The 26,426-nt window shown below is 41.9% G+C and overlaps 3 protein-coding genes across 13 annotated transcripts; 2 read left to right on the top strand and 1 right to left on the bottom strand.

Annotated features, from left to right (window-relative positions):
• The first annotated feature begins 233 nt into the window (after nt 1-233).
• LOC139563244 (U5 small nuclear ribonucleoprotein TSSC4-like) lies at nt 234-4,075 on the top strand. Of its 7 annotated transcripts, none has more exons than XM_071381712.1 (4): nt 234-850; nt 2,016-2,157; nt 2,490-2,563; nt 2,670-4,075. In XM_071381712.1, exon 4 carries the CDS (start codon nt 2,742-2,744, stop codon nt 3,678-3,680), a length of 939 nt encoding a protein of 312 aa, XP_071237813.1. In that variant the 5' UTR covers nt 234-850; nt 2,016-2,157; nt 2,490-2,563; nt 2,670-2,741; the 3' UTR covers nt 3,681-4,075. The 7 variants fall into 7 exon arrangements, with proteins under 7 accessions (XP_071237813.1, XP_071237819.1, XP_071237816.1 ...); XM_071381718.1 differs by having other exon boundaries at nt 253-359; nt 2,016-2,140; XM_071381715.1 differs by having other exon boundaries at nt 255-359.
• A 1,374-nt stretch (nt 4,076-5,449) lies between these two features.
• LOC139563243 (putative nuclease HARBI1) lies at nt 5,450-9,200 on the bottom strand. Of its 4 annotated transcripts, XR_011672512.1 has the most exons (10): nt 8,436-9,200; nt 8,172-8,348; nt 8,020-8,081; nt 7,851-7,937; nt 7,722-7,763; nt 7,480-7,653; nt 7,365-7,400; nt 6,712-7,266; nt 6,319-6,430; nt 5,450-6,224 (listed from the first exon to the last, which is right to left on the bottom strand). XR_011672512.1 is itself a non-coding variant. In XM_071381708.1 (8 exons), exons 5-8 carry the CDS (start codon nt 7,181-7,183, stop codon nt 5,854-5,856), a joined length of 1,071 nt encoding a protein of 356 aa, XP_071237809.1. In that variant the 5' UTR covers nt 7,184-7,266; nt 7,365-7,763; nt 7,851-8,081; nt 8,172-8,348; nt 8,436-9,191; the 3' UTR covers nt 5,450-5,853. The 4 variants fall into 4 exon arrangements, 3 of the variants coding, with proteins under 3 accessions (XP_071237809.1, XP_071237810.1, XP_071237812.1); XM_071381708.1 differs by adding an exon at nt 6,527-6,642 and having other exon boundaries at nt 7,365-7,763; nt 7,851-8,081; nt 8,436-9,191; XM_071381709.1 differs by lacking the exon at nt 8,436-9,200 and adding an exon at nt 6,527-6,642 and having other exon boundaries at nt 6,712-7,763; nt 7,851-7,930; nt 8,172-8,236.
• A 3,755-nt stretch (nt 9,201-12,955) lies between these two features.
• Nucleotides 12,956-24,403, top strand: LOC139563086 (anoctamin-9-like). Of its 2 annotated transcripts, XM_071381366.1 has the most exons (23): nt 12,956-13,048; nt 13,194-13,316; nt 13,534-13,676; nt 13,765-13,814; nt 13,916-13,974; nt 14,134-14,213; nt 15,343-15,477; nt 15,626-15,719; nt 15,815-15,875; nt 15,980-16,062; nt 16,295-16,399; nt 16,530-16,694; nt 16,772-16,808; nt 18,576-18,687; nt 19,213-19,270; nt 19,397-19,494; nt 19,757-19,956; nt 20,179-20,331; nt 20,434-20,578; nt 21,653-21,775; nt 22,039-22,132; nt 22,506-22,618; nt 22,796-24,403. In XM_071381366.1, the coding sequence occupies exons 1-23, from the start codon at nt 13,025-13,027 to the stop codon at nt 22,827-22,829; spliced, it is 2,289 nt and encodes a 762-aa protein (XP_071237467.1). In that variant the 5' UTR covers nt 12,956-13,024; the 3' UTR covers nt 22,830-24,403. The 2 variants fall into 2 exon arrangements, 1 of the variants encoding a protein (XP_071237467.1); XR_011672487.1 differs by lacking the exon at nt 22,796-24,403 and having other exon boundaries at nt 22,047-22,132; nt 22,506-22,613.
• Nucleotides 24,404-26,426: the final 2,023 nt, after the last annotated feature.

Below are 26,426 nucleotides of genomic sequence, written 5' to 3'. Positions count from 1 at the left end.
TACTCAATTACTTCAATTTGGGCTATGTGAAGAAACAGTCCACCAAGCAAACTGCATACATATATATATATTTGTACTTTCTCTTAGAATTAGGCCTAATTGATTTATAATATAATTATATTTTATTCAAGAGATGTTCTCTCTGACAGATTACAGTACTAATTGAAGATGGGTGATGGTTCTTAAAATGCAACCTAGTTTCTATCGTTTTTTTTGTAGAGAAAAAGGGGGAAACACTGGAAGATGTACATCGGTAGTTTCAGTGGAAAAGGTTGTGTGTCAACTGTAGGGGCGCCCATGTTTGCTGAGGATCGGAAGTGTCGGTGCCAGAGTGGCAGGTTGAGTTGGCCAGGGTCAGAGTAAGTAGTACAGAAGGTGTTTTATGCTGAGGCAGTGAAGAAAGTAGCGGAGGATGGGTCAAGTGCGAGGGATCCTGAGAGAATCCCTGTGAGTAGGCCTAGTAAATCTGTGACAGCACAGAGGGATAGGTCAATGAGTGATGTATGCTTCCTAACGATGGTTTTAATGAGTGTAGGGTTAGATGGTAGGGTCAGTTAAATGTTTTTACTTTCCCATTTTGTGGATCATAGTATAATTAATTTATACCCCAGTCTTGGTGGCGGTAACGCAACAAAAATTGGATGCCATCCACCGTTAAACCTCAGCGAATAAGATGTAGGTTAGGTTTAGATAATCTGATGTAGACCAACATTTACAATCCAGTAGACTATGGCGATAGAGTATCGAAGATTGGGTTATCAACCCAACCAAAGGTAGAAGCGGTGAAAACTACCCTACCCAGCATACATTGCAGCATACAAACCGAAGTTGCAGCGCCAGCGTGAAGAAGGTAAAGCCGGAGATGCAGCTAGCAACACAGATCAGCTTTGAATGCTTTATTTAGTATCTAGATAGTTTAATGAACACATCCCAACGTATCAATGAAGTATTGTAAGATATAGAATGATTGTGTGGTTGTGGTGTGTTGCTCCCTTTATTCAAAGTCAGCTAGCCAACCAGGCTACTAGCTAACGTTAGCTAGATATCCAACGTCGATTTCCATAACTGGTTTACTTCGTGGTGAACTACTCAACCCTCCATGTTTTTCTGCTGTCTTCCCACCGAATACCATGACAAACAAAAGCTAGCTAGGATCGCTGAGAGATGCACGAACTAGCTACTAATGTTGGGGGGCGTAGTCGCTGTGTTAGCTCTTGTCTTGTCCATCGCACGACGACGAGATGCCAATGTTCTGTCGTTTTCCATATCCTTTCATCGTAACTCACCATAGTAAACATGTTTTTAGAGTGCCGGATTCCTTTTCTGTGTGCAGGGTGTTATTTCTCCCAAAATATGAGTACTTTGATTACCGTCAAAATACCCTGATCCACGCGTATGCGTGGGATCTGCACTACGAGCTGCGTGGACAAGAGCTTGTCTGGCGGTATCATTGAGCTAAATGGAGGACTCAGGCCCGTTTTAGGATGGCAGCGCCATTGAGGACTTTAAACATTTTAAAGTAGTGAACTGGGTGGGACATCCTATAGGTTAAGGAAGGATCACATAATTCCATCCAGGTCATCATGAGGGATCAGCCAATTAATTATACTCATGAGCAAACATTCCATAACTGCAGGTGTCAGTAAATAGCCAACCTTGGCTCTATACCTGTTCAACAACACTCCAGGTGGCAATATGCCTCCTTTCAGTTTGTTTACAAACTCCATAGGAGTAGAATGAGAAAATTGACTACTTCAAAATGGAGATGGCGTCAGTGGCATTGCCCATGCTCTCGCAGATGTCATAATGGGACAGATACAATGTTGCGTCCTCTAACTACAATATCTCTATGGGCGGTATACAAGGCAACTCATTGTCGTTGCGTGATGGACCAGAGCTACTGTGTTGTATTCAGATCCATCTAAGTAAATGACTGGTTGTATGTATGCAATGTAATCACAATTTACATATATGCATGAGTGGGTAACAGACTGATCTGTGTGTATTTTTTGCAGATTGTCGCTACACCATTTCAGTCTGGTATTGGTCACACCATGGCAAAAGTTGGAGCTGTCATCTATCCCCACACATTTTTTGTCTTATCTGAGCTGAGCAGAATTCCAACCAGCTCCCACAACCTGTGAGTCTGCAACTCCAGTAAGATACCTCCTCACACTAACACAAACGGTAACATTACGTAGGATGTTAAATATTACATTATCCGAAGGCCCTCGGTACTGATGCACCCACTTACAGTACTCAATGTTCACACTACGCTGCAGAGGACTTATAGGCCTACTCATCTGCAGTTGACTCACCACACTTGATGTCACACTTGACATCTTGTGTTGTTGTGCAACTGCTCTGAAATGATAGTTTCATTGTTTTTAGCAGTCAATGTATTTATTATTTACACTATAGGCCTAAGCTTTAAATGGCTAGATCCGTGTTGCTGTTTTTAATGTATATCTTTCTGTGTGTCTGTTAAGGGTGGAAGGACTGCCATCACCCTTGAACCTCACTGACACAGAAAGTGGCGGTGTTGCAGCTCTACCAGGCTAAGGTCAGTCATTTCTTGGCAAAGTGAAAATATTATAATGCATGCTATATTACCTCACAAGTGATATGTTTCAATTATCACTCAGAACAACCCTCTCATACTCTTCCAGGCTCTTGACCCCTTGACTGTGTGAAAGTCGTCATTTTTTTCCTGTGGTATCAGACCCAGGCCCTTGAGAGCAATGTGTGAGCAAGAGGACCACGGAGACGGTGCCCGTAACAAGCTGTCCAACAGTGATGCCATCAAGCTGACAGATGACCTCTCTCTGAGTGACTCCGACCCTGAAGAGCGTAATGAGTCCATAGACCCAGAGGTGGAAGACTTGTCCTCATCTGATGATGAAGTGCACCAGAACTCCGGCCTTGGTCCCGGTCCCAAGAAACCCGCATTCAGTCTGACAGGTGGCAGCTCAAGCTTCTCCAACCGCAGCCGAAGCATCTTTGATTGCCTGGAGAGTGCCGCTAAGCTGTCCTCATCCCATCTGGGCCAGGACAATGTCATTGACGGGGTCTTTGCACGTCCCCCTCCACCCCCACTGCTGCCAAGTGGAAAGAAGTATGGGGAGAAGGTGGGGGAATTGGTCAGCAAGCCTCCTCAGAAGAGAGGCGTGCCAGATTACCTGGTGAATCCTGAGCGCTGGACGCGTTATGACCTGGAGGATGTGCCAGAGACCAGTGACAGCAAGAATAGCATGGTGGCTCAGCAGTACATACAGAGCCTGCAGCAGCAGAAGAAGGAGAACACGATGGAAGATGATCCTGAAGAGCCTTTTATACCTACTTTCAACCAGGGCCAGAGCAGTAGCTCAGAGCATAAGATTGTGTTCTCCAGGCCTAGCCGGCCACAGAAGGATGACGCTGAAGAAGTTAACAAGCCTGATCGAACCAAGAAGGTAGGGATGGGTCTCTGTCACTTAGATGATGAAGAAGAGGAGGGTATAGGCCTAGCAATCGCCCCCCAACGCCCAAAGGAGAGTGAGCGGAAGAGGAAGTGGACCCCGGTGGGGGACGAAGAGGGCGCGCTGAGTGATAGGAAGGATCAACCGCCTATTGGCTTTGTCATTAATAGGAACGTCAACAGGAAGAACTTCCGCAAGACGTCAGAGAAAGATGAGGACTGAGAGTACACATACATGACCTCAATCAATTGAAGTCTTCTGGAAATAATGGAGGACCCTAAATATGGACAGTATTTTAGTGCTTCCCTGTAGAACCTCAACCAGAGGAGTTTTTTTCCTAATCAAGGGAATGGTTTCAGCCTCTTGACTTTTCATCAGAATTAATGTAAAATGTGTATTTTGAATATTAACTTCAGACATGAAAATCACTTGTCAGTAATGCTAATGTATATGGCTGTTTTGAAGTCCAAAGAATATTGAATTTAGCTGTCAAGTATACTGGTGCAAGTGTAATGTAAACAATTGTATTTGTAGTAGACCCTTGTAAGTGGCATCATTTTTCCTATTGCTGTAACTATTATTGATTATTGGAGCAGTAAAGTCTTCCCACAACTAAATTGTTTCTTTGTCACTAATGAATCTTTGTTCCTGTATTTTCTGTGACTGATGTGAAGCAAATAGTGTTTCATTTGTGATTAATCTAGAAGTTATTCAACGTGTTATCATTATATTACAAGTATTTGAAGAATGTGCTTATGAGAATCATAGACATTGCTACGTTCATATCAACTAATTAAATGCATTCTTTGGTTTCACAGATAAGAAAAGCACAATCATTTGCATGCACTTTCAGGGGTAGAGAGATACAAAGAGACTCAGTTTTGGTCACTAACTGTAGACCTATTAAACGATTGCGACTGTCCTATTATGACTAGTTGGCCGCATTGCTAATCCACCGGAAGCGCTCAATATCAGCGCCTCGCCTTTTGAGAAGCAGTGACGCTACATACCTGATAGCAATTGACTCAGAAACGCGGAAGTGAAGTCAACTTATTTTTTAGCTCAGTACAGCAGTTTTCATATTTAAAAAAAAAAAATCATTTTTAGTATAATTAGAGCTCCCCTCTGTCTGAAGTAGGGGTACACGTTTCGTGAGTAATGAAGAAAACGGCGCTCGAACGACAGAAGATGTGAATGGGGATTTTCAATATCCGCTCAATTTGGATAACGAGTGTATTGCAACATGTACTTAATGGATCCAGAGCAGGGGCCTGTTGCACAAAACTAGGATAAGGGATTAAGCCAGGATATCTTGGTGATCCTGGCTCAATTGATCCGTAATCCGGTTGCACTAAAGATGGATAGGGGGCAGGAGGATATGTTATGGTATAAATTACCATGGAGATTTATTCTGTGGAGCTAGCCTGCTCCAGACCAGGCTAAATTCCAGGATCTATTTAATCTCATCCCTAATGTCAGTCAGCAGTCACCACAAATGGAAACCAATAGTTATTTCACTGCTCACTATACATTGTTATCACATATAACTAGACCCACTGTTATTATTTAAACGTTTGTGATCATTAATTTCAATGATTTTGGATAAAAAATGATTTTTAGATGATGTTGCTATCATTAGATAATTTACAGTTTCCCATAGACTATAAGGCTATATATAAAATGATAGAATATTAGGGCCACAGAGGGGAAAAAAACACAAGTCATAATATTGTAACCAGTTGTTTTAAAGGAGGACAGTTGTTAAAATGACAGATGTGGGGCATTTCGTGAAATTGTACTTCAGTATGGTTTCATAAACAAAGACATGCTGATGTGCCAGAATATTAAGTATCACATTGTCATAAGTATCAAAACTGTAAAAACAATATGTAGCTTTTCTGCAGAAAGAACCAGCCTCATAAATTTATGACTTTATCCTTTTTCTTCAGTGTGGCCCTAGTACTCTGTCATATAAACAAATACACATTCCATATGAATATAAAAACACAATGTGTAACATTATGTTCCTTTATTGAATAAGGACAAAACAAAGCAGGTAAACCATCAGCTCCTTTCGAAACTGAAGTCACAGTGACTCTACAAGATGGAAAGCACAGAATCCAAGCATATTATACAAAATGATACATACACATTCAAAGGTCTGTATATAACACACCCTGCATGTCTGCACACTAAAATAAATGCAGGACAAATCCATACACATCAACTGAACAGACAAATGAATGGATGCAGTAGCCTCCCTGCAGCCTTGTATTACACACAGTATACCGCACAAACATCATAAGAGGCCAAATTCGTCAAAAAACGAACCCAAAAAAAACCAAATTCCTCTGCCACCGCAGGACATATTTAACCAAAATTGAAAGCACACATACTAACTAAAATAATTCAACACATATTGGTCCCTCAGCAGCCGACCACTGTCGTCATCAGGGAAGATTGCCGGATTGTCCCAGTCCATGGCTGGTGGCACTCTGGGGGCCCTCTCCTTCCTCAGGCAGGCCACATTGTGGAGGACAGCACAAGCCACAGTAATATCACATGCCCTAACAGGGCTGACCCTTAATTTGTGAAGGCAGTGAAAGCGTGCCTTCAGGAGGCCAAAGGTCATTTCAACTCTGGCCCTGGTCCTGGCATGGGCATGGTTGTAGGCCTGCTGTGCTTCCTGGGGGTCTGTGAAAGGTGTCAGGAGAAAAGGCTGGCAGCCATACCCCCTGTCTCCCAGCAACACACCAGAGAATTCACCTGTCAACACAAAATCTCATCATTACTACCTCATAAACACAGTGATATTCTTGACACAGCCATGATGGTTATAAATAGGGGTTGTGTGGCTTACCTTGTGATAGGCACTGATAGATTTCAGAGGCCCGAAAGATTCTGGAGTCATGGACTGAGCCAGGCCATTTTGCCACAACATTGCTGATCACACAGTCAGCATTGCAGACCATCTGAAATCATAAGATGAGGAATATTACACCAATCAATGCACATCACTGGCAATGCAGAGTGTTCGTCAATGGACAATATCAAAAAGTTATGTTCACCTGAACATTAATGCTGTGAAAGGATTTCCTATTCACAAAATCGGCCTCATGGGCACCTGAGGGGGCTTTTATCCTTATGTGTGTGCAGTCCACTGCACCAATGACATTGGGGAAACCTGTCACACAAAGTAATGAGTATCCTACTATGTGTTAACAGTTGTCCTGTAATTTGTAGATCCTCTTACCTGCAATCCTATAGAACTCCTCTTTGATGTCACAGAGTCTTCTGTGGCCAGGGAAGGAGATGAAGACATCTGCTAATGCTTTGATAGCCAGACACACACTCCTTATTGTGCGGCAAATTGTGGCCTTGTTCAGCTGTTCTGCATCCCCCACTGAGTACAGGAAGGCTCCACTAGCAAAAAAGCGCAAGGCCACACAAACCATTTGCTCCACACTCAGTGCATGGCTCCGTGCAGTGCGGTGCTTAATCCTGGGACCCAGTAGTCTGCATAGATACCTGATGCCATCTGCAGAAAATCTGTATCTTTCATATAGATGGTCATCAGGGAAGGCCAGTGGGTCCAACCGGTCCCTGAAGACCCTTTCTCGCCTGAAGGCTCTCCTCAGCACAAGTGCTTCTTCATCCACCACATCTCGCACGAATGGGCATGCCATTGTCAGAGCAGAAAGGAACACACAATTTTGGGCCTTCATATAGGCTAGTGGCCACACCTGGTGCTGGGGGGGTGGGCAAAAGAGGGCGATGCCTTATAACGATGACTTGGTTGTACTGATTGCTGGGAAAATAAAAAAAACCTTAGAAAGATGCCACCGTCCTGTGTGCTCACAATAAGAGCTCATATGTCATGGCTCACTTGACTTTACGAGAATATACCTAATTTTTATTTTGAGCTGTGTCATCTTCTTGGAGCTGGGGGAGGAAAGAAAAATAATGATTAATACATTTGTGTTACAGTTAGCATACAGTGTACATTGAAGGCATATCTCACCTCCCTCTCAAGTTTTTTTATTTCAAGTTCCAGTTTCCTAATTGTCCTCTTTTTTATTTCGGACTCCAGTGCAAGATTTTCCATCTTTTTCTTCTTGTACTGAATGTCTATGTCTGCCAGTTCTATTTGGCGCCGGAGGTGGTTGCCATACAACTTTCTGATAGCTTGTGAGCTCTGTGAACACAATACAATTAGCGCAGCTGGAATTTGGCAGGATGTGGTGTCCTTTTATTAATACGCACTATGTTGCCAGGCTGGTTTTCCCACTGTATAGCATCTGGGTCCTGTAAAAGAAATTAGATTTTTTGATTTTGATGAGGACTCCTCACCATTGTAGAGTAAATAGTACTTTCACAGTCTTAACATGATACCTCATGCCTTCTGGAATCCAGAGAGATGGTCTCCTCCTCATCATCGTCTCCATCATGTGCTGTTGCTGCTGCACTGGGGCCTTCACCCTATCACATTTAATCGGATTCATATTGAAGCTAGTAGACAAGACATGCCAGGCCTACAGTATGCCTTTGATGGAGTACTCACTGGATCAGCATCGTCTGGTGCTTGTGCTGGTGGCTCTAACAGGAACACAGTGCTGCCAGACACTGCAAGGCAATAGGTAAACCAAAGTCAGACAGTCCAAATTGATTCAATATGAATGTGGTTGTATCCCATGTAGAGATGGAAGGACATACCTTGAATGAAGCGGGTGGCATCTTGGGAGGAACCTATGCTCGTCTCTTTCCCCCCAGGGATCCCCTCTAAGACGGGCCTGCCTTTATTTAGCTCCAAGGCCATGTCCTCTGCTGGGGTAAGGTCAGCCTTTGGTGACCCACCACCCGTGCCTTGTCTGTGGGTATTCTTTTTCACTGCTAAAACAGTACAGACAATGTGTGAGCAGGCACCTTCTGGGTACAATATATGCTTGTGCTTTGTTAAATATTAGTCAGGGACCATACCATTCTGCAGAATGTTCTTGTATTTGATTTTGACCTGCTGCCATGTCCGTTTTGGCCCGTTCATGTTTAATCTACACACACACACACACACACACACATTTAATGGAGTCACACTGCAAAAAATTACTTGGTATTTTTGTCTTGTTTTCAGTAAAAATATCAAAAAATTTATCATAGCTTTATACAGTGTGATGGAGTTACTTTACACAATTTCACTCATATCTGCAGTGCATTTCAATTAAAAATTTAACCGTTTCATAATTACAGTACAACTGCATTTTTGGAGATGTGAATTAAATATTTGAATTGTAATTGTGATGTTTCAGCGGAGCGGTGAGTGTGTAATTGTGCACTACTTACGCATTCAGGCGGTCTGCAATACTTTGCCACGCTTTTTCTCTTTGCTTTATCACTGTGGCGGTGTTGCCTTTCTTCTTAATTATATCTTTTACCTCCTCGTATGCCTCCATGAGGATTTGTGCTTCCGACGGGGAAAAGTACGCGGCTCTAGTTGCCATGGTAAATCAGTTAATCTGTGATCTGTGGCGGGGTCTATTTGAGTGAGCCGTGAGCGCGCACCTATCCAGGATTGGTTTCACCTGGCTTAATGAATCCGTGTCTGCTCATCCTGGCTTGGTCTTTGTGCAACCAATTAAGCCTGGACGCACATGTTTTGGCTTCATTGAGCTCAGCTGAGTCATTTATCCCGGATGTCTTAATTCTACTTTTGTGCAACAGGCCCCAGGTGAGGAAGATTATTTATAAACAACTCACCTGCAAACAGTTTAGGAAACATGTTTTCATGTAGCCTACAGTATTTTGAATGAGTATAAAATAAGTTGGACTGAATAATGTATTTTTCAAACGTTATACTCATGGATTATGGTAATGAAACTGCTTTTTAGATACTTTGAGGTGACGGTCATAGCAGGTTAAAATCTATTTCCGTATAGCTATAACCTGTATCAGAAATCTATAAATTTGTGTGTGAGTATGCTGAGTTGTGTTATGTTACCGTGCTAAAAGTGGTCTACAGTGCCTTATCTATGAACTAGATGTGGGTCAAATATCAAACACACCCTAGATCTAGATCGAATCCCCGAGCTGACAAGGTAAAAATCTGTTGTTTTGCCACTGAACAAGGCCGTTAACCCACTGTTCTTAGGCCGTCATTGTAAATAAGAATTTGTTCTTAGCTGACTTGCCTAGTTAAATAAAATATTACAGGTGTTTTATTTGGACTGAGAACTGTGGCTCATTGTAGCTGAGGTTCCCTGAAACTATTTTCTGCCTCACCATGTACAATGCCTTCGGAAAGTATGCAGACCCCTTGACTTTTTTACACATTATGTTACGTTACAGCATCGAGTCTTCTTGGGTATGACGCTCCAAGCTTGGCACACCTGTATTTGGGGAGTTTCTCCCATTCTTCTCTGCAGATCCTCTCAAACTCTGTCAGGTTGGATGGGGTGCGTTGTGGCACAGCTATTTTTAGGTCTCTCCAGAGATGTTAGATCGGGTTCAAGTCCGGGCTCTGGCTGGGCCACTCAAGGACATTCAGAGACTTGTCCCGAAGCCACTCCTGCGTTGTCTTGGCTGTATGCTTAGGGTCATTGTCATGTTAGAAGGTGCACCTTTGCCCCAGTCTGAGGTCCTGAGTGCTCTGGAGCTGGTTTTCATCAAGGATCTCGCTGTACTTTGCTTTGTTCATCTTTGCCTCGATTCTGACTAGTCTCCCAGTCCCTGCCGCTGAAAAACATCCCCACAGCATTTTTTATTTTTATTTCACCTTTATTTAACCAGGTAGGCCAGTTGAGAACAAGTTCTTATTTACAACTGCAACCTGGCTAAGATAAAGCAAAGCAGTGCAACACAAACAACAACACAGAGTTACACATGGTATAAACAAACGTACAGTCAATAACACAATAGAAAAAAAATCTATATACCGTGTGTGCAAATGAGGTAAGATTAGGGAGGTAAGGCAATAAATAGGCCGTAGTGGCAAAATATTTACAATTTAGCAATTAAACATTGGAGTGATAGATGTGCAGAAGATGAATGTGCAAGTAGAGGTACTGGGGTGCAAAGGAGCAAAATAAAATAATAACAATATGGGGATGAGGTAGTTGGATGGGCTATTTACATGCATGATGCTGCCACCCCCATGCTTCACCGTAGGAATGGTGCCAGGTTTCCTCCAGACGTGACCCTTGGCATTTAGGCCAAAGAGACCAGAGAATCTTGTTTCTCATGGGGTGAGAGTCTTTAGGTGCCTTTTGGCAAACTCCAAGCAGGCTGTCATGTGCTTTTTACTGAGGAGTGGTTTCCGTCTGGCCACTCTACTGTAAAGGCCTGATTGAGTACTGCAGAGATGGTTGTCCTTCTGGAAGGTTCTCCTATCTCCACAGAGGAACTCTAGAGCTCTGTCAGAGTGACCATCGCTTCTTAGTCACCTCCCTGACCAAGGCCCTTCTCCCCCCGAGTCTTGGTGGTTCCAAACTTCTTCCATTTAAGAATGATGGAGGCCATTGTGTTCTTGGGGACCTTCAATGTTGCAGACATATTTTGATACCCTTCCCCAGATCTGCGCCTCGACACAATCCTGTCTCGGAGCGCTACAGACAATTCATTCGTCCTCATGGCTTGGTTTTTGCTCTGACATGCACTGTCAACTGTGGGACCTTATAGACAGGTGTGTACCTTTCCAAATCATGTCCAATCAATAGAATTTACCACCGTTGTAGAAACATCTCAAATCAAATCAAATCAAATTTTATTAGTCACATACACATGGTTAGCAGATGTTAATGCGAGTGTAGCGAAATGCTTGTGCTTCTAGTTCCGACAATGCAGTAATAACCAACAAGTAATCTAACCTAACAATTCCACAACTACTACCTTACACACACACACAAGTGTAAAGGGATAAAGAATATGTACATAAAGATATATGAATGAGTGGTGGTACAGAACGGCATGGCAGATGCAGTAGATGGTATAGAGTACGGTATATACATATGAGATGAGTACTGTAGGGTATGTAAACATAAAGTGGCATAGTTTAAAGTGGCTAGTGGTACATGTATTGCATAAAGATGGCAAGATGCAGTAGATGATATAGAGTACAGTATATATACATATGAGATGGGTAATGTAGGGTATGTAAACATTGTATTAAGTGGCATTGCTTAAAGTGGCTAGTGGTACATTTTTACATAATTTCCAGGATGATCAATGGAAACAGGATGTACCTGATCTCAATTTTCGAGCCTCATAGCTAAAGGTCTGAATACTTATGTAAATAAGGTATTTCTGTTCAAAATTTTTCATAAATTAGCAAACATTTCTAAAAACCTTTGTCATTATGGGGTATTGTATGTAGATTGCTGAGGAATTGTTTTTATTTAATCCATTTTAGAATAAGGCTGTAACATAACAAAATGTGGAAAAAGTCAAGTGGTCTGAATACTTTCCGAAGGCACTGTATAAGCTAGATTCATTGCAGCAGCTAAATAAATAAATAATTAAAAATCCCAGACCAACTTAAAATATTTCACAGATTTAAAGGTCACTTATCTGGCCTTTTGTTTTTTAAAGCATAACTTAACTCAAAGTCGGCTGAACAGTCTCCCACCATGATCCTCATCTAAAGCATGCAGATCTTTGAGAAATTGTCAGGTCAGCTTTTTACCTTGGCCCATGTTGCTCTGAAGAGTGTCTATGATTTATGTGATGCTGAGGCCTGATGTATGACACCTCTCCTCTGGCAACCCATGCCATATCCACTACACAGTACCCTACATCAGAGCCAGCATCCTTTCAATGTTTGCCTGGTCTTCTTGGCTGTGCTCCTGGTGAAACAGGTTATCTCATTTAATCTTATGCAAACTGCACTAAAGAGGGTAATAGTGGCACACCTCCAAAATGTAATCAGTCAAAATTGGATCATATCTCTCGAGACATAGCAGAGCATAGAACTCAGTGTTGCCTTAGAATATAACATTTATATTTAGTTCAGATATGTAAATAATCCCATCGTTTTGTACAGCAAAAGCCTACAAGCCCTCCCACCCACTGAGTGTGAGGAGCAGTCTATGGAACATTTTCACTGACGGGCGTGTTGGGGCATGTAATCTGGAAAATCCTATGGGAGTCTGGAAGAATGAAAGTGAAAGACTGACAGGCTTTAGAGCGAAACCTGCATAACAACAGAGATGGCAAGAGGGATGGCCCAGTTGCCTTTATTTGTTTTATCCCACTGCTTAGAGATGTGTGTTATTGACATCTCATGGACCAACTGTAAAAAGGAATTTGCCTAGTATCCCTTTTTTCGACACAGGATAGTGAAGCCACAATGACGATTTGGCTGTAGTGAATGAAGGCACATCATTGACCATTATGTTAGCTGAGAGGTTCCTTGTGGTCCATGCTGACTGGCACATGCCTGGCAGACCACTGCAGTGAGGTGGGGAGGAGGGCCAGCCCTTGTATCACAAGAGAGATGTCACATTGTCCCTCTTTGTTACCCTGTGTTTTAGGATGGTATTGAGCTGCAGGAGAGAAACACGGATGGCTTTGACAATACCATGGAGGCATTACTCCCAATTCTGGTGAGACCACACAACACACACCAACTATTCATTTCACTGCATTCATAACTTAGAGCCATATATAGTCATACAGGTGATAATTATTCAACCTGTTTGTATGACACAGTCCCTAGAATACAGAAAGCCTTGTGTGTGTTTCCCACAGCACCAGCAGAGGACATATGATTATGTTCTAGTTGCTGACAAAGTTGAGGACCAGGAACACCCAAAGTTTCTGAAGCAGGTGGCTTTTATTGACCACCTGAGGAAGAAAAACATGAAAGTGACAGTGAGTTTGTTACTTGATTGAATCACGTTTAAATTCCATATGAAGCGATGTTGAGGCAATGTTACTTTATTGGGATGTGTACAATATTTTATTGGGACGTGTACAACTGTAGAGAACGTGTGAAAGTTGTATTGTAACATCATGGCCAATCCTCCCAAAATGATCCAATTTCACCTGGTTCAATGCTCATCATGAACTTTGCCTGTTTTTGTGTCAGAAAATCGTCCATGATGACAAGGTGTTTTATGGTGTCCGGGCCCCAAAGGAGATATTTGACAAGTACAGGTACCTACTAAAGGTGTCTGATTCTTGCAACTGGAGCGGCGACCGGAAATGTGGCAGAATCCCTCACTCAACCAGGTGAGATGCATTGAACTCTTGCCATTCCATATGCAAATAACGTTAACTTCCAACATATCCTCTTACCTTGTTCCTGTTTTTCTTTTAGGATCAGAGTAGTGCATTACATCCTACACCACACCCATATCAACACAGGAGGTATGTGAAGTGCTCCCTCCATTGATCTCTTTAGCAACATATTTGTCCCTGACTTCAATTGTTCGTCACTCCTAACCCTCTTTTTCCTTTCAACTCAACAGAGAACCTCAGAGAGCTACAGAAGAAGGGTGTCTTTGAGGCCACATTCTGCCTGCATGAGGTAAAAAAAAACATCTCCTTATTTATTTGTATACCTGATTACTTGTTCAATTTTGAGGGGCATTGTAGCTGTTTATGTCTTGTATGATCGTAAGTAGCCCATATGAAATTCATTGATGTGAAATACATCTACAGTATGAGCCTCTTTCTGTTTTTATAGAGGAACAAGCAAAAGGTGTTGAAACAAAAGTGGGCACGATGGTCTGCTCTCTGTACCACCCAGCCTGTCGATGATGTCAGGTAAGACCTTCTATATATCCTGCTGTGTTTCTGTGTCTTTTGGTTTCACAGTGGCCTTTCCTCAATTGGATTTGCTCAACTCTTGCATCCTCTTACCTCCATCCCCTCTGGCCTCCTTTTGAAAGGTCATAGGTCATAGGTAATCGAGGAGAGGCGTCGAGAAGGGGGAAAGTGGACAAAATTGTGCTTGTATGAAATGAGACTCCTTGTCCAATAGCACATGGACGAAAATGACGTTTATAGGCTGGAATCCCCAAGTAAATGTATACAGTGATAAAAACAAATGTAGCTAGCTAGTTGTGCAAGACATGTTGTAGATAAAATGATCAATAGAATATTGTTTTGAAATGTTTGCATCCTTTTCTCCTTCAAGAAAATAGCTGATTTCAAAGTGGGTGTGGAAGATTAAAACTCTTCCGCAAATGAATCATGTAGGATTCACTTGTGCTTCCATGCCAAAAGGAGGCTATCGAGGAAGGGAGGACCATCTTCCATTTGCCTACAAAAAATTGTCGCTCTCCTTGACCACTTATTGGTTTCCAGGTCAACAAGGAGAGAGGACTGGGGAGAGAGGGTGGAGAAAATACTTTTGCTCAATGAAGAAAAGGCCTATCTCTCTCGCTTTCAAAGCAATTAACTATGTTACCAAGAAGTATGCCAGCTAGTGGTTATATCCACACAGAACTTTGGGTTTACCGATGCAGCTAAATGTGATGTGCTTACCTAAAGCAGGATTTCCCAAACTTGGTCCTGGGCCCGCCCCTGGGTGCTCGTTTTGGTTTTTGCCCTAGCACCACACAGCTGATTCAAATAACCAACTCATCATCAAGCTTAGTTTGAACCAGCTAAGAACAGCCCTTAGCTATGGTATATTGGCCATATACCACACCCCCCCATGCCTTATTGCTTAAATATACAGCATGCAAATAGCAATACAACATGTCATTTACCTCAGTGGTGTGAAAGGGAAATTATCAAGATGACACAAAACTGTGAAACTAAACTACATGTTAATTAAATATTTTTTAATCCCCCCTGGAAACCTAGTAAGGGGTGTTAACTGAAAAGGAATGTCCTTTTCCTGGTTTGAATTTGAACATGCAAACTGAAATGTATCTGTATCTGTCAGGAGTTACTTTGGAGAGAAGGTGGCTCTGTATTACCTGTGGTTGGGCTGGTACACCATCCTGCTGGTCCCTGCAGCCATTCTGGGTGTGATTGTGTTCCTGTATGCACTGGCTTTCTTTACCACCAGCCCCCTCATGTGAGTTGACAGACCCACTGAGCCAAACTCTTTATTAAGCTGATTGTTGCTGACATTTTAGTAGGAAGAAAAAAATAGGTTACATGGAGTTGCTCCTCATTAAAACTCATGTGTTTCTGAAGGTGCATTGTGTGTCTTCATATTACAGAAAGGAGGTCTGTGAGTCTGACACCGTTATGTGCCCGAGGTGTGACAAATGGTGTCAAGTATGGCAACTGCGTGACACCTGTACCTATGCCAAGGTAACTCATGTCATTCTACCATACTGCATTGCAAACTTTACTATTTAAAAAATTGTAAATAAAGTTTGTATGTTCAAAATGTGTCTTGTGTGCAGGTGAGTCATCTGTTTGACAATGAGGGAACGGTGTTCTTTGCTATGTTCATGGCAGTCTGGGGTAAGTCTCTCACACAGGATAAAACGGATTATTTCCATCCAATACATTTTTAATTCAGATAAATCTTGACATTGTCATGACTCATGTCCTTTTTATTTTTCCAGCTACCATTTTTCTGGAGCTGTGGAAGAGACACAAAGCAACGTTTGTGTCCAAATGGAAAGTCTTTGACTGGTGTGAGGAAGAGGTACGGCTTCACTTAGGCTTAAGAAACCATTATATGTCTGGATATACTGTATACTATAGCATGGTTTAGGTTGTCTGTTACTCATTGATATTACCCAATCATATACTCTTTCAAATAACTAAAATAATGTCCCGTTGATTACTGTCATCTTATGGTAGGGACCCATTGTGTGATTGATATGACCTCAGACCTCTGTAGTATAATCCTGCATATTGTTCCATCTGGCCTGCAGGAGGAGCTCATCCTGGGAGTAGTCAATGATCCAGACTGCCATCCCAAAGAGTTTCGCCATTCTTATCTGCGCAGCACTCTTGTTCTGGTGCTGGTCACTCTCATGGTCAGTCCCAGTCAGTCACTCACTACCATATTGCATCAGACGTAGCAGTTTTCAACCTGGGCTATACCCGTGTTTAGCTCCGGTTCTGTCAATGTTGTCCTCTCACTGTGTGTGTGTGTTCTTTTACCAGTTGGTTCTGATCATCGGGCTAACCCAGGCTCTGGTGGTGTTCCGTGTGGTTGCTGCTGTGCTGTTGTCAGAGGGAACATGGGAATTTGTAAGGAACCATGCCAACACTGTAGCAGTAATGCTGGGTGCTGTACTACACTACTTCACCATGCAAGTTATGACCAGAGTAAGTTCAACCAGCAACCCCTCTAAGTCATGTAGACCTGCACAGTCCCTAACTCTTCTCCTCTCTTACCCGGATAGGTCAACAAGGCCGTAGCCTTGAAGCTGTGTGAGATAGGTGAGTCTGAAGAGGAATATCTTAATTTGGATGAGCAGAACATATGTTTGCATTGAACATTTTCATTTACAATCAAACATGTACAGTTGAAGTTTACATACACCTTAGCCAAATACATTTGAACTCAGTTTTTCACAATTCCTGACATTAAATTCTAGTAAAAATTCCCTGTATTAGGTCAGTTAAGATCACCACTTTATTTTAAGAATGTGAAATGTCAGAATAGAGAATTATTTCTTTCAGCTTTTATTTCTTTCATCACATTCCCAGTGGGTCAGAAGTTTACATACACTCAATTAGTATTTGGTAGCATTGCCTTTAAATTGTTTAACTTCGGTCAAGCATTTCGGATAATATTCCACAAGCTTTCCACAATAAGTTGGGTGAATTTTGGCCCATTCCTCCTGACAGAGCTGGTGTAACTAAGTCAGGTTTGTAGGCCTCCTTGCTTGCACATGCTTTCTCAGTTCTGCCCACAAATGGTCTATAGGATTGAGGTCAGGGCTTTGTGATGGCCAATACCTTGACTTTGTTGTCCTTAAGCCATTCTGCCACAACTTTGGAAGTATGCTTGGGGTCATTGTCCATTTGGAAGACTCATTCGCGAGCAAGCTTTAACTTCCTGACTGGTCTCTTGATATGTTGCTTCAATATATCCACATAATTTTCCTACCTCATGATGCCATCTATTTTGTGAAGTTCACCAGTCTCTCCTGCAGCAAAGCACCCCCACAACATGATGCTGCCACCCCCATGCTTCACGGTTGGGAAGGTGTTCTTCAGAGTGCAAGCCTCCCCCTTTTTCCTCCAAACATAACGATGGTCGTTATGGCCAAACAGTTCTATTTTTGTTTCATTAGACCAGAGGACATTTCTCCAAAAGTACGATCTTTGTCCCCATGTGCAGTTGCAAACCGTAGTCTGGCTTTTTTTATGGCGGTTTTGGAGCAGGGCTCTGCCGAACGCTTTCAGGTTATGTCGATATAGGACTTGTTTTACTGTGGATATAGATACTTTTGTACCTGTTTCCTCCAGCATCTTCACAAGGTCCTTTGCTGTTGTTCTGGGATTGATTTGCACTTTCTGCACCAAAGTACGTTCATCTCTAGGAGACAGAACGTGTCTCCTTCCTGAGCGGTATGACAGCTGTGTGGTCCCATGATGTTTATACTTGCGTACTATTGTTTGTACAGATGAACGTGGTACCTTCAGGCGTTTGGAAATTGCTCCCAAGGATGAACCAGCCTTGTGGAGGTCTACAATTATTTTTCTGAGGTCTTGGCTGATTTCTTTAGCTTTTCCTGATGTCAAGCAAAGAAGCACTGAGTTTGAAGGTAGGCCTTGAAATACATCCACAGGTACACCTCCAATTGACTCAAATTATGTCAATTAGCCTCTCAGAAGCTTCAAAAGCCATGACATCATTTTCTGGAATTTTCCAAGCTGTTTAAAGGCACATGCAACTTAGTGTATGCAAACTTCTGCCCCACTGGAATTGTGATACAGTGAATTATAAGTGAAATAATTGTTGGAAAAATTGCTTGTGTCATGCACATAGTAGATGTTCTAACCGACTTGCCAAAACTACAGTTTGTTAACAAGAATTTTGTGGACTGGTTGAAAAATATGTTTGAATGACTCCAACCTAAGTGTATGTAAACTTCCGACTTCAACTGTACATGTTCCTCACTGTCATTCTATCAGATGGAATTGTACTTAGCTAAGTGAGTCAGTGAATGAAGTTAATGTTGCTGCTCTTGCCTGCAGAGAAGACACAGTCGATTGCGGCCACTGATAGGAGCTTCACTGTCAAGATGTTTACCTTCCAGTTCTTCACTCTCTTCTCCTCGCTCATATATGTGGCATTTTTCCTGGGCAGGTACTGAGTGCAACGTGTGTGTGTAGTGTTAATATTTAATCGGGCTGACGGTACATGGGGCTCCCGAGTGGCGCAGCGGTCTAAGGCACTGCATCTCAGTGCTAGAGGTGTCACTACAGAACCTGGTATGATTTCAGGCTGTATCACAACTGGCCGTGATTGGGAGTCCCATAGGGCGGCGCCCAGCGTCATCCGGTTTAGGGTTTAGCCGTGGTAGGCCGTCATTGTAAATAAGAATTTGTTCTTAACTGACTTAACTGACTTAACTGCCAGGTTAAATAAAATAAATAAAATATTGCAGACTAGCCTAAAACCAAGGGAAAAACAGTTGGTATGGTACTGCTCTGTGTCAGCTGTCATGGGCAGCCTAGCTGTATGGAGAAGGTGCTTTCTGTATCCACAAGTGTTCATGTATCTGTGATCCTTGAAATGTTTGATTCCTGAACCATAAATGTGTAAGTATTTGAAATGTTTATGCATATGTGCTTACATTTAATGAATCTAACATGCTGTTCTTGTGCATAGGATAAATGGTCGCCCAGGCAGCTATGTTCGTATTTTTGGTAAATGGAGATTGGAGGAGGTGGGTAGCTCATCACTATTTATTAAAAAAAAAAAAAGTATTACTTAACATGCGATTATGACACGGTTGAACGGTTTGAATTGTCTTTAGATTGTTACCATATCTGCCTTTTCCTGTCCTTGCCAGTGTCATCCCAGTGGCTGCCTCACTGACCTCTTCATTCAAATGGCCGTCATCATGTTGCTCAAACAGACACTGAATAACATCTTTGAGTTTACTGTGCCGTAAGTACAGTATATATCTATGATTATCTACCTGCTTAACATAGATACATTCTGAGGAAATAAATAGGTTGAATAAGCCCTTTGATCTGTTGAATAAGCTTTTGGTAATGCAAATAAACGTTTGACTGCCAGTCAGACGATAACACTCCATGTAAATAGGAATTCTAGTTAATGAATTGAATGAATTCTAATTAACCAAATTGGACATCCAAAGTGGAGCATCATACTTTCTCACTTTAGGTTGTCCTATGTTGTTGTGCAGCTGGTTCAAGAGTTACTTCAGAAGGACTACAACTAAGAAGCTGGAGAGGAAGTGTGGCGACTGCTACAAAAATGCATGTCGCGAAGAGGAGAAGAGGGGCCATGACCCATGTGATATCTGCAAGCTGCATGATTGGCTGCGCAACTACGATCTGAATGACGTAAACTTTTTCAGTCTCTTCAATGAGTTTCTGGAAATGGGTACGTCACATTAACAAGTCGCTACCTTCCATTGATGTCTCATTGTCTCTAAGTCCAACGTCTTTATTTATTTCACCGAAGTCATTCTATCTCTGTCTTACACTGTGATTCATGGTCTCTTTTATGTTCAATGATTCCGCCCAGTTGTTTTTATTGACTTCCCAATCCCCTGTCTTGAATGTTAAATCTCTGTTGTGTTATTACACTCTTCTCCTCATGCAGTTGTTCAGTTCAGTTTCACCACCATCTTTGTGGCGGCCTTCCCTCTGGCCCCTCTACTGGCCCTCATCAACAATATCTTTGAGATCCGTCTGGATGCCATCAAGATGGTCAGCTTGGAACGCAGATTAGTCCCCAAGAAAACCAATGATATTGGTGAGTTAAAACAGTATATGTAAAAGCTTGTGCTTCTCTGGTAAACTCCTTACCATGTTTTTGTTGGGGCTTGTATGCTCATCCCATAATATGATTTCTCAGGTATATGGAACAAAGTTCTGGAAGCTATTGGTGTTCTGGCTGTCATTGCTAATGGGCTAGTCATTGGGGTGTCCTCAGACTTCATCCCTCGGCTGGTCTATCGCTACCACTACGGACCCTGTGCCAATGGAGAAGATAATGTGCAGTAAGTTCTACTGTAGCACATTGTGCAGTGACTGGTGCATGAGTTGCACCTAGAGTAGACCTCTCACACATGGTCTGGCCTCTTAAAGCAATGAATGCCATAGTAATAATGTAGATAATGTCATCTGATAGACTAAATTCGAGCCTCCCGAGTGGCGCAGCGGTCTAAGGCACTGCATTGCAGTGATTGAGGGGCCACTACAGAACCTGGTTCGATCCCGGACTGTGTCGCAGCCGGCCGCGACCGGGAGACCCATGAGGCGGCGCACAATTGGCCCAGCGTCGTCCGTGTTAGGGGAGGGTTTGGCCGGCCGGGATGTCCTTGTCCCATCGCGCCCTAGCGACTCCTGTGGCGGGCCGGGCACGATGACACGGTTGCAAGTTGTACGCCGTTTCCTCCCACACATTGGTGTGGCTGGCTTCCGGGTTAAGTGAGCAGTGTGTCAAGAAGCAGAGCGGCTTGGCAGGGTTGTGTTTCTGAGGACACATGGCCCTCGACCTTCGCCTCTCCTGAGTCCATACGGGAGTTGCAGCGATGGGACAAGACTGTAACTACCAATTTTGATATCACAAAAATAAAATAAAGAAAAATAAAATAAAGACTACATTCGCTACTGTCTCTCTCTATTGAAACTGTTCCAAAGGCAGAGTTCAAAAGTTCCCTAGTTTAGTCTTTATTGGCGTAAGTGACCATGCTGCCATGCTGTGGACAAATGGGTATATTTGCATATGAAACAAAGCACTGTGGGTAAACACTGGTGGCAAGTTGTAATAATACTGATTCGCCATGTTACCATGTGACTATTTGTTTGCCCTTCAAGCTGGTTGTGGAAAAGGCTCGCAATTTAATTATGTTTCCAAATTCCAAGACAAATTAATATGGAAAGGTATTTCCAATTATGATTTTGTATAAGCAAGCTAAGTTGTATGCTTTTAAATGTATGTTTTGTGTTGATTCATGGGGCATTACTTTTTGGGTTCTCTAAACGGTTAGCTGCATAAAACCTCATGAGTTGGAGAAGGGTACTGCAGGTTTGTTTTTATATGACCATAATCCCTTTTTCCCCCCTTATAGCTGTATGAAGGGCTATATCAACGACACCCTATCCACTGCTCAGATAACAGATCTGAACGTGCGGAAGGACTTTTCCCCCAGTCAACTGATCACAGAGAGCGGCTTCAATGTTACACAATGCAGGTGAGCATCTGTGAGGCACAACTAGGTCACTACGGAAGCTACTATTTACCGAAGCCTGGCTCAACCCTACTGCCCATCTCTTAATTTCACTGTTTATATTAACGAAGTGTTTGAATAATCAGAAACCAAAGCAACCAATTCTCCTCAGGCATCCATACATGTAGCTAGAGTCAATGCAGTCACAAACAGAAAGAAACCCAGTCCAGTGATACCAGTAGTTGTTGAGAGAGATTGTTGATGGTGAAACTGGTGTGTTTTCCCAGCTATAAAGACTACAGAAATGATGTTGACTACAGCCTCACCTCCCAGTTCTGGCTCATCATGGCTGTACGCTTTGCCTTTGTCGTCCTATTTGAGGTATGTCTTTCTTTGCATCTGTGAATATGTGTATTTACGTCAAACTACTTCGATTATTTTCAGTATAGTTTTGGCACATCAGGAATCACTGAATTCCATGTTATTGATTTTAATTAAGCTCTGCACCAATGATCAAATCAAACATTATTTTAAATTGTGACACACTTTACAATAAAACAATAAAACTAAAGATGTAAAAGAAAACGCAAAGGATGTCTAAAACAATACAATCACTTGTTAAAGGCCAAGCTAAAAAGGTGATTTTAGGGTTTTGTCAAAACCTTATCCTTGCAACTCTAAATGGCCATTGAGCAATGCCAAATATCACGGATATGATTGAACAAGCCTGTCTGTCTTTCACCTCTCTCTGTAGCATGTAGTGGTCATCTTTAAATGCATTGCTGCCTGGTTTGTGCCTGACTCCCCCATGGTGGTGAAGAATGACAGACTGAAGGATAAACTCAGTAGACTCAAAGAGGAACTGCAGTGAGTTAAAACATATGGTTATAGACTACCACAATATTCCTTGTATGAACATGTATCATAAAGATGTATGATTAAGTGTTACCGTTAAAGTGTTGCCATACTTCATCTGCATGGAACTTATTATCACCATAGTGATTTCCATGATCTGATTAAAATGAATGTTGTCTGTGTTGACAGGGATATGAAGTACAGCCAGTCCACAGATGTGTGATGACCGCAATGGAGGTACATCCTGAGACATGACCAGCATGACACATGACTTTGAAGCCTTGAAAAAGACACATTAAAAGTTATGCTCTCTGCACTGACCTGAGATCAGCATCTTACAGCATAGTTAGCGCCTGGTCGTTATGAGAGGTAGGACAGCCCCATCTCCCAAACCTCTGAGTTTTCTCCCACATGGTCAACACACTGTTTATACCTGTGTGATTAATGGCCACCCGTTGCGCATGCGAGCGTATCTTGATAGCCTATCGGGGCGACAAGTTTCTACGAGGATTAGACGGCTCCAAACTCTATTTTACATATAAGCAAGGGTACCCCAATATAAATGAACCAATAGACTGACAGACTAACCCCAGATACAAGACGCCAAACCACAACTGGGGGTCATAAGAAGAGGTCCATATAACATTGTATTTTCTTGAATGACTGATGACCCTGTAGTAGCCTCAGCCGAGTCCCCAACAACCAGATGTTCCAGTTTTCAGGGGACATGGAAAGAGAGCCTGTGACGCGACTTCTGCTTTTGGACGTTAACAAGGCGACACTCCATCTTAACTCCTCCTCCACATTTACCGGATTAGTTGAACAGTGCAGAAGATAACGTTTTTTTCTTCTCGTCAAGACCAGTATGTAGGGGATCTAGTTTCAGTCATTTATTTTTCCTAATAAAAAGGGGACCATCGCAGTCTCTCAGAAGTTTGGTTGGTGCGTAAAATGTGTGAATTCAGTTAAATAAAAAGGTGTGATGGGTCCGTACACAGAATTTTTTTTCACTGCATCAGGGATAGCGTACAGGTTTTTCGACTTTGCAGCCTTCTTCAGTATGTAGATGTATTTTATGCCTGCTACATTAGGTTAACCTAGCAGGGATGCCTATACGGTAACAGAGTTGGGGTTAATTTTGTTTCACAAACTGTACGTGCCATACAAATGAAAAACCTGAGTTGAAATGTATTGACTCCCTTACTCTGGCCAATATTCATGTTTTACAAAGAACTGCGGTAGTTTTATTTTGGGTAAGGGTGTGACATCCCTGTTTTGCAAATACTGTACTGATGTTTCCTGTTTACATGCTTTTAGTAACCTCAATGTTCTCTCAACATATAGAATTACAAAGTGTGAATAATGTAATTTATCTTTGTGAAATATTAAAATCTTTGTTATATAATTATGCATCTCTTAACTTTACTTTTAATCCACTGCATTATTTCTTTATTTGAAATGATATTCGGAAAAATGTTGTTATCACTTTTTAAATTCAAACATAGGGTTGCTTCATGTTGTGTGTATGAACAAGAGTTTTTGTAAAAACATTTTTTTAAAGTATAATTCAGAAATTATTTGAGCCAATACCTATGGATATTGTATTGTTGTTGGAAAGGTGTACATTTTGAGTTGCTGTATTGTTTTTTTACTGTATATTGTACATACAATATGTGACAGGATTTTGCTCATCAGTCTATCACCTGCGTGAAAGTGCATTGTAATTTTGTCCATTTGCTTCTCACTTTTGATGGACAGACGGAACAAAGATTAAAGCCTGCAGTGATTTTACTCTCAGCTGAATGTGTACTTTAGGACTTTTTTTTGGTAAGCTAAGTAGACACAATTAACTGCCATTTGGTGGACCACACCCTGTGTATTTCCCTAACAAGTTGAGCCTGATCAACAACAAAAAAATACTTTTCACATTAGGTCAGGTAAATAAAATAAAGAGAGAGCTGTTATAGAGACAATTGGTCCATTAGAAGGTTGCTATGAAACAACCCTCTATGAACATAATGTCTGTATACCACAAGAGGGCAGCGTGGTCTTCTCTCCTACAGCCCAAAGTTATATACAGCACTAAACTACATAATCTACCTTGTGTAAACAGTTTTGTCAAAGTGAAGGGAAATGAAAGGGGCCATCTACATGGTCTGCTAAAAGCAGTTCCTAACTACATGTCATCTTACTGTTGCTAAAACGATTCTATCCATGTCCCCTGGCCTGTCATTTCATTGAGAGTTCCTCCCCTCTTCTAAAGTTAAACCAAAAATATTCTTAGTGTTCCAATAACATAAATCCTCTTAGTGGGTTCACTTCATATCCAGAATGCATTCAGTGAGGTTGCAGAAATACTAACGTAACACTGAGCATATAAAATACTTTTGTTCTTATTTTAAAAATGGCATGTTTGTGTGGACATATCAGACTAACTCATGGTTGAACAGTTCATCACAATCTTCCTTTCTCTATTCCTAACTTTTGTTTCTGACTAAAACTCTCTAACCCCCCTCTCTGCTGACTCTCTTTGGTCTCTCTCTGCTGACTCTGTTGATCTCAGAGGAGATAAAACAAAGCCAGATCCTACTGTCTGCATTCCAAGGCTTTCTACATTCCCTTTATAAAGAGGGTTCTTAGCCTGTGTCTTTGCTCTTCATCTGGTCCTTTTACTCCCCCACCATTTCCCATGACTTCCCGGAGAACCTTACCCTCTCACCACAGTTCATACCTCATAGTGTGCTGCCAGACTGAGGAACAGTATCTGTAAACTTAAACACGCCCTGTTTGGCCTGCCGCCAATGAGAACAATTCCTCCCACAAGAGAAGGCAGAGTACAGGGAGCCCAAATGCTTCAGAGGAAACTCCGTACTATGTGCATGTAAATAAACTTACCAAGTAAAAAAGTGAAAACAGAAGTTCCCTTGAGTTTGATTGTATCTTTAAAATGCAATCATGTATTATGCCAAATCCATTAAATTAAACCATTACTTATGAGAAACAATTCACCTCACATACTGTAACCTAACACCTCACATACTGTAACCTAACACAGTCTGAGCTAGCCCATGTAGATGAATAATGCAGAGAAGTAATGACTTGTGTGTGCAGTGGCCTCAGAGTTGGGTTAACTCCCTGTATCAGACACTTCAAACTCTTCTATGCTTCACTCAGACATAAATCAATGTGTCAGAGGTCATATAGTGGGGCAAAAAAGTATTTAGTCATTTATGACTAAGAAACAATTTGTAATAATGACATCTAAATAAAGTGCTGAGTAGTGCTGATTATGAAAGCAGACTTTACAGTACTACAAGGTACAGTGGGGCAAAAAAGTATTTAGTCAGCCACCAATTGTGCAAGTTCTCCCACTTAAAAAGATTAGAGAGGCCTGTAATTTTCATCATAGGTACACTTCAACTATGACAGACAAAATCAGGAAAAAAAATCCAGAAAATCACATTGTAGGATTTTTAATGAATTTATTTGCAAATTATGGTGGGAAATAAGTATTTGGTCACCTACAAACAAGCAAGATTTCTGGCTCTCACAGACCTGTAACTTCTTCTTTAAGAGGCTCCTCTGTCCTCCACTCGTTACCTGTATTAATGGCACCTGTTTGAACTTGTTATCAGTATAAAAGACACCTGTCCACAACCTCAAACAGTCACACTCCAAACTCCACTATGGCCAACACCAAAGAGCTGTCAAAGGACACCAGAAACAAAATTGTAGACCTGCACCAGGCTGGGAAGACTGAATCTGCAATAGGTAAGCAGCTTGGTTTGAAGAAATCAACTGTGGGAGAAATGATTAGGAA

Source organism: Salvelinus alpinus, chromosome 33 (assembly GCF_045679555.1).
Source record: "Salvelinus alpinus chromosome 33, SLU_Salpinus.1, whole genome shotgun sequence".
In the NCBI taxonomy this organism is placed as follows: Eukaryota; Metazoa; Chordata; class Actinopteri; order Salmoniformes; family Salmonidae; genus Salvelinus; species Salvelinus alpinus.
Note: the sequence above shows the minus strand (reverse complement) of the source record. Positions and strands in the feature narration are given on the sequence as shown.

What these genes read in the sequence shown, in the direction of transcription:
- LOC139563086 (XM_071381366.1), top strand. Translation starts at nt 13,025, where the DNA reads ATGGAGGCATTACTCCCAATTCTG. An exon ending in CCACATTCTGCCTGCATGAG is followed by an intron (nt 13,975 to 14,133) that starts GTAAAAAAAAAC and finishes CTGTTTTTATAG; the next exon opens with AGGAACAAGCAAAAGGTGTT. An exon ending in CAGCCTGTCGATGATGTCAG is followed by an intron (nt 14,214 to 15,342) that starts GTAAGACCTTCT and finishes TGTATCTGTCAG; the next exon opens with GAGTTACTTTGGAGAGAAGG.
- LOC139563244 (XM_071381712.1), top strand. Translation starts at nt 2,742, where the DNA reads ATGTGTGAGCAAGAGGACCACGGAGACGGTGCCCGTAACAAGCTGTCC.
- LOC139563243 (XM_071381708.1), bottom strand. Translation starts at nt 7,183, where the DNA reads ATGAAGGCCCAAAATTGTGTGTTCCTTTCTGCTCTGACAATGGCATGC. An exon ending in GGAGTTCTATAGGATTGCAG is followed by an intron (nt 6,643 to 6,711) that starts GTAAGAGGATCT and finishes TTTGTGTGACAG; the next exon opens with GTTTCCCCAATGTCATTGGT. An exon ending in TTCACAGCATTAATGTTCAG is followed by an intron (nt 6,431 to 6,526) that starts GTGAACATAACT and finishes TTATGATTTCAG; the next exon opens with ATGGTCTGCAATGCTGACTG.